Source organism: Ranitomeya variabilis, chromosome 5, assembly GCF_051348905.1.
Source record: "Ranitomeya variabilis isolate aRanVar5 chromosome 5, aRanVar5.hap1, whole genome shotgun sequence".
NCBI classification, from domain to species: Eukaryota; Metazoa; Chordata; class Amphibia; order Anura; family Dendrobatidae; genus Ranitomeya; species Ranitomeya variabilis.
The window spans coordinates 662,451,581-662,458,137 of record NC_135236.1 but is presented as its reverse complement, the minus strand read 5'-3'; the positions used below and the strand labels follow the sequence as shown (position 1 = coordinate 662,458,137).

At 45.0% G+C, this 6,557-nt stretch overlaps 1 protein-coding gene across 1 annotated transcript; it reads left to right on the top strand.

The window, feature by feature from the left end:
* Positions 1-2,339: 2,339 nt before the first annotated feature.
* On the top strand, positions 2,340-5,769 carry LOC143776803 (E3 ubiquitin/ISG15 ligase TRIM25-like). Its single transcript, XM_077266555.1, has one exon. It carries the CDS (start codon positions 2,581-2,583, stop codon positions 4,294-4,296), a length of 1,716 nt encoding a protein of 571 aa, XP_077122670.1. The 5' UTR covers positions 2,340-2,580; the 3' UTR covers positions 4,297-5,769.
* Positions 5,770-6,557: the final 788 nt, after the last annotated feature.

The following is a 6,557-nucleotide window of genomic DNA, read 5'->3' as shown; positions in this document are numbered from 1 at the left end:
ACAAGGGGTCCTCGTTCTCTCCTGTCCTGGGACAGTGCCTGCATGGTAGGCAGCTTGAGCCGTTTCTCTGGGGTCTCTTTGCACGGTGACTCCAGGCTCTAGAATGCTGCTGTACCTCAGGTGTGGTGTGGGCAATTTACATATAGTCCTATGCCCTCCGGTTCTGTCATGCGTCCTACTGTGCAACACGACCTCGGGCTCCTGGTGCCCTTTTTCTGTGCTTCAGCTCTGAGGGGTTCAATCACGGCCCTCCTCAAGCTTCTGCTCGCTGGTCTCTGCTTCCTCACTCTTTGCTGTCTGCTCCAGACTGAACTAACTCCTCCTCCAGACCAGGATGAATATAGGGAAGCTCCCCTAAAACAGGTTTTGAGCTCCCTTTCCTGGCCTGGAGTCAGAATGTGTTGCATGTACAGCTTACCTGCCAAAGGGATTCCCCCTGTCTCCAGGCATGACATTACCCTCGCCAAGAGGAAGGCAACATCACTGTGGTACCTGAACTCCTGGGGTGCCACAATAGCACTCTGTGACCTGAGTAGTGTTGAGCGATACCTTCCGATATTCAAAAGTATTGGTATCGGATTGGATCGGCCGATATCCAAAAAATATCGGATATCGCCGATACCGATACCCGATACCAATACAAGTCAATGGGACACAAATATCGGAAGGTATCCTGGATGGTTCCCAGGGTCTGAAGGAGAGGAAACTCTCCTTCAGGCCCTGGGATCAATATTCATGTAAAAAATAAAGAATACAAATAAAAAATATGGATATACTCACCCCTCCGACGGACCCTGGACCTTAGCGGTGCAACCGGCAGCCTCCGTTCCTAAGAATGCAGTGAGTGAAGGACCTTCGATGACGTCGCGGTCACGTGAGCGGTCACATGAGCGGTCACGTGACCAATCACAAGACCGCGACGTCATCGCAGGTCCTGTACACTCACTGCATTCTTAGGAACGGAGGCTGCTGGTTGCACCTCTAAGGTCCAGGGTCCGTCGGAGGGGTGAGTATATCCATATTTTTTATTTTTATTCTTTATTTTTTACATGAATATGGATCCCAGGGCCTGAAGGAGAGTCTCCTCTCCTCCAGACCCTGGGAACCATACACTGGGAACTTCCGATTCCGATTTCCGATATCACAAAAATATCGGAACTCGGTATCGGAATTCCGATACCTCAGATATCGGCCGATACTTGCGGTATCGGAATGATCAACACTAGACCTGAGACATCACAGTCAAAAGTTGCCGCAACGGAGGAGAGGGAAGAGGTAAGTTTCACAAGTGATGGGGCCCCAAGCAAGCGGGGGGACACTCACGGGTGCCGAAACTGACACAGGCATCGGACCCCCATAGCGCGCCGGAGTCCCCAAAGGCAAGTGGGCCCCCTCTCCTGTTCAGGACCCCTACACTTGCCTGAGTGTGCCGGGTGCTGACGTCGGCCCTGGAGATGAATATTATAAAACAATTCTTGCAAAAAGAAAAAATGATAGAATTGCTGCTCTTTCATTTAATGATGCACCACCCCCAACAAATAATAATCAGTCAATACAGTATACATGCAGCAAAATTGTGTATTTAACTCATACAATCTTCTTACTAAACCAAACCTTCATATGGCTATATTGATTGGCGAATTAAAAAAATTATTGCTTTAGGAAAGAAGAAATGAAGGGTGAAGTGACTGGGTGTAACTACAACTTTATCCTCTGTTCAGCCTTAGGCCATGTGCACACGTACAGTATTTTTCGCGTTTTTTTCATGTTTCACGCGAAAAAAACCACTTACATATGCCTCCTATTATTTACAGTGTATTCCGCATCTCTTGTGCAAATGTTGCATTTTTTTCCGTGAAAAAATCGCATCGCGGAAAAAAAAGCAACATGTTCATTAAATTTGCGGAATTGCGGGGATTCCGCACACCTAGGAATGCATTGATCTGCTTACTTTCCGCATGTGGCTGTGCCCACCATGCGGGAAGTAAGCAGATCATGTGCGGTTGGTACCCAGGGTGAAGGAGAGGAGACTCTCCTCCACGGACTGGGCACCATATAATTGGTACAAAAAAAAAGAATTAAAATAAAAAATAGTGATATACTCACCTTCGATGTCTTCCCGCCTCTCAGCGGTGCATGCTGCTGCTTCTGTTCCTATAGATGGTGTGTGTGAAGGACCTGCGATGACGTCGCGGTCTTGTGATTGGTCGCGCGACCGCTCATGTGACCGCTCACGTAACCGCGACGTCATCGAAGGTCCTGCACACACACACCATCTATAGGAACGGACGCCGCTGAGGAGATCGGCTGTCTGCAGGTGAGTATAACCATTTTTTTAATTTTTTTTTATTATTTTTAAACATTCTATCTTTACTATTGATGCTGCATAGGCAGCATCTATAGTAAAAAGTTGGTCACACTTGTCAAACACTATGTTTGACAAGTGGGACCAACCTGTCAGTCAGTTTTCCAAGCGATGCTACAGATCGCTTGGAAAACTTTAGCATTCTGCAAGCTAATTACGCTTGCAAAATGCTAAAAAAACCGCGAAAATAATGGGAAAAAAACGCAAAAAAAAAAATGCGGATTTCTTGCAGAAAATTTCCGGTTTTCTTCAGGAAATTTCTGCAAGAAATCCTGACGTGTGCACAAACCCTTAGACACTTTCAGTTTCCTTTCTTCCTTCTTCCTTCAGCCATGGCGTCTGCTGATCTGAGAGACGAGCTGCTCTGCTCCATCTGTTTATCTACATTTAAGGATCCTGTAATGCTGAGATGTGGACACAACTTTTGCCGGGTCTGTATTGGTCGTGTGCTGGATACACAGGACGAGTCTGGAGTTTATTCCTGTCCTGACTGTAGAGAAGAGTTTCAGGTGCGGCCGACACTGCTGAGGAACATAAATCTCCATAATGTTGCAGAACATTTCCTGATTGCTCAGCAAGAACAAGAGGAGATCACCGGGATCTGCTGCACTTACTGTGTGGACTCTCCGGTACCTGCTGTTAGATCCTGTCTACACTGTGAGGCTTCTCTGTGTGATAAACACCTAAGATCTCACAGCAAATCACCAGAACACATCTTATCTGATCCCAGCACTTCTCTGGAGAAAAGGAAATGTTCTGTCCATAAGAAGATCCTGGAATATTACTGCACTGAGGACGCTGCTTGTATCTGTGTGTCCTGCAGTTTGGCTGGAGAACATCGGGGACATCGGGTAGAGATGCTGGATGAGGCCTCTGAGAAGAAGAAGAACAAACTAAGAAATGTTCTCCAGAAACTGATCACAATGAGAAAGGAGACTGAGGAAAGAGTCCGGAGTCTGGAGGAGCGCTGGAGAAAAGCTCAAGAAAAAGCAGCTGGAGAAGTCGAGAGAGTCATTGCCCTGTGTACAGACATCAGGAGACGGGTGGACAACCTGGAGAAGAAGGTCCTGAGTGAGATCTCCAGGCAGGAAAAGGAAGAGTCACTGTCACTGTCTGCTCTGATCCATCAGCTGGACATAAAGAAGGACGAGCTGTCCAGGAAGTCGAGACACCTTGAGGAGCTGTGTAACATGACGGATCCACTGACTGTCTTACAGGAACCAGACACCGGTGACTTGTGTGATCCTGAGGAGAAGGGAGGTGATGAGGACATAGGGGGACGTGATAAACAGCCCCATGATGGAGATGACCTGGATGTGGCTGTGATCTCACACACATTACACACATTATCTGACGTAATAACAGGTATAAGGAACAGGATCTATGTGGAGGATCCTGCAGACATATTACTGGATGTAACCACAGCTGCTAATAATCTCCTTATATCAGACGACCTGAAAACTGCAACCTGGACAAGAGAATGGCAGAATCGTCCAGAAACAGTAGAGAGATTCCAGGGTTATAATCAGGTGATGAGCAGGAGAGGATTTACCTCAGGACAACATTACTGGGATGTGGAGATCAGCAGATCAGGGGATTGGATGGTGGGGATGTGTTATCCCAGTATAGACAGGAGGGAGTATCAGTCCCTGATTGGAAATAATAACAAGTCCTGGAGTCTGTGCATATTTAATAATCAGTATTTAGTGATACATGGCAGTAAAGAGATCCGATTACGTGGCAAGATCTGCAGTAACAGAGTCAGGATATGTCTGGATTATGAGGCCGGGCAGTTGTCCTTTTATGAGCTGTGTGACCCCATCAGACACTTACACACCTTCACTGCCACCTTCTCCGAGCCCCTTCATGCTGCATTATATTTAGGTCACACGTCATATTTAGGTCGTGACTGGATTCGAATTTGCCACTGAACAATAATAATTGTTGTAAGAAATTTGCCCAGAGACCGGTGACATCACAGGGAGGGGAATCTGATTGGCTGAACATTTAATATAACAGGTCATGTGATCTGTGTACCCCATTATGGACGACCCCCCAGGGTCATTACTGTTATTAGTTTTAAGGGAGGTTCACAAAACCGTATAAAAAAATCATTCAGAGTTTCATCAAGAAAAGTGGGACGACCGTATTCTCACTTGTCCTGCATGTACAATTTGTTTTTTTACAGCAGCTATTAACCATTTACAGTTTCCTGTGTCACAGAATTACAATGTATCAGTACAAATCAGATCCTATACCGTGGCGCTGTATGGCATCACATTTTATTTTTATTATTTTTTTACGAACCCATAGACGCATCAGATTTACACAAGAAACTCGCGTCACAGTATAGCATCCGATCTTTACGGATATATTACAATTCTGTAGCAGGAAACTAAATGGTTAATAGCTGCTGCTGTAAAAAACGAATTGTACAAGGATGATAAGTGAGAAAATAATCGTTCTACTTTTCTGGATGAAACTGACGATTTTTTATACTCTTGTGTGAACCTCCCCTTAGGCCATGTTCAGTATTTGTAGCCAAAACCAGGAGTTGGTGATAATACAGAAGTGGTGACCGGTTTCTATTATACTTTTCCTCTGATTCTTCCTCTCCTGGTTTTGGTCACAAATACTGAGGTAAAAAAACTCACCAAATACTCAACGTGTGAACGTGGCCTGAAAACAAATTGGTCTGTGTCCTCCTTTTTTAGAGATCTGCTTTACTTTTCAGGCCTTGTTTTCTACATGATGAGCTGTAGTTTATAGCTGCCATTTACGGGTCTATACAAAATTTTCATCGCTTTTGATTGATTTTTTCACGTAATTGTTGTGACTGCAAAAAAATCAGAAATTCTGGAGTTTTGATTTCTTTCCTTTTTTGCTTCATGATGTTCACCGTACGGGTGAAATAATTTTATATTTTCAACAGGTTGAACTTTTGTGTTTTTGTTCCTCTTTTTTTAAAACTTTCGTTTAGTTTATCCTTCTTTTTCAGTGTTGCAGTCGTTTGCTCGCTTGTACTATACACTGTATAATCTCAGGATCGCTGTATACAGTCACTGGCAGTTTCCTATGAAGCTCAGTCACAATCTGGGCCTTACAATAGGACGGAGGGGGCAGAGACGCGGCCTATACATATTACACATAGTGAGGAACTGATAGATAAAGTGTAACAGGAGAATGTATAACTGCTCCTCATACAATAATCTGTGTGACAACCTTATTCCACCTTTCTATCTCGCAGGACAAGGGTTGTCGTTACGTCCCGTTTTGGTCACTTCTGTGATATTTCTGCTTTTCTATCATTTTGGAGATTGTGTTTTTCCTTTTCTTGTAATCCTCGCACTGTATTATATCTAATGTAACCGCTCGGTATAATAAACTGTCCTCTCCTCCTGTAATATTACTACTGTCACGTGTCTCCTTGTGATATAGTGGGGGCTGGAGGCGAAGCTGTAGGGGGCTCACGGGCAGCCATCGCACCAGGGCCAGAAGAATAAGAAGAGATAATCTGGACTCATGGAAGAGTCAGCAAATCCCATCCGCCCCTGATCTTACCTGAAACTTCCCGGAAACTGGCGATTCCTAAAAGTTTTCGTTATTCAGGAGGCCGGGAACAGGTCGCGTCTCCTGACTTTACAGTTCTCTCTATTCGGATCATCTCTTATTGGCCATTGCCCACTATGGAGGCCATAGTACAATGATATTGTAATGATATTATGGCAGGTGCTCCACCCTCCCCCGATATTATAATGGTGACCTGTCCTAAGGATGTGTGATCATTATAAAAGTAGTGAACAACTCTTTATACCCAACATTTCTTTCTATAAATCCCCACATGCTCTCTTCATGGCGTTTGTCTCCCACTGACTTCAATGGAAAATAACATGTACAGAACCGCAACGGATTATTTATCAGAAAACTGTTCAGTGGCCATTATAGAGGTATTCTCATATTACACATTATGGCGTTGTCACCGTCAGGGCTGAGGGGGTCACACAGTGTGGTGTATGCCAGTGACCCCTCACCTCCTGCAGAGAAGGATAAGGCTGCTGAGCCCATTCTGCCCCCTGATAGGACACAGCAGCCCCCTCTCAGGATTTCCACAGGTGTCATTTACTCTCCCAACTGCTGTGATAAACTTTAGTCTTCAGAATTGAGCTGCTGTGTCCTGGCAGGGGGAAGATGG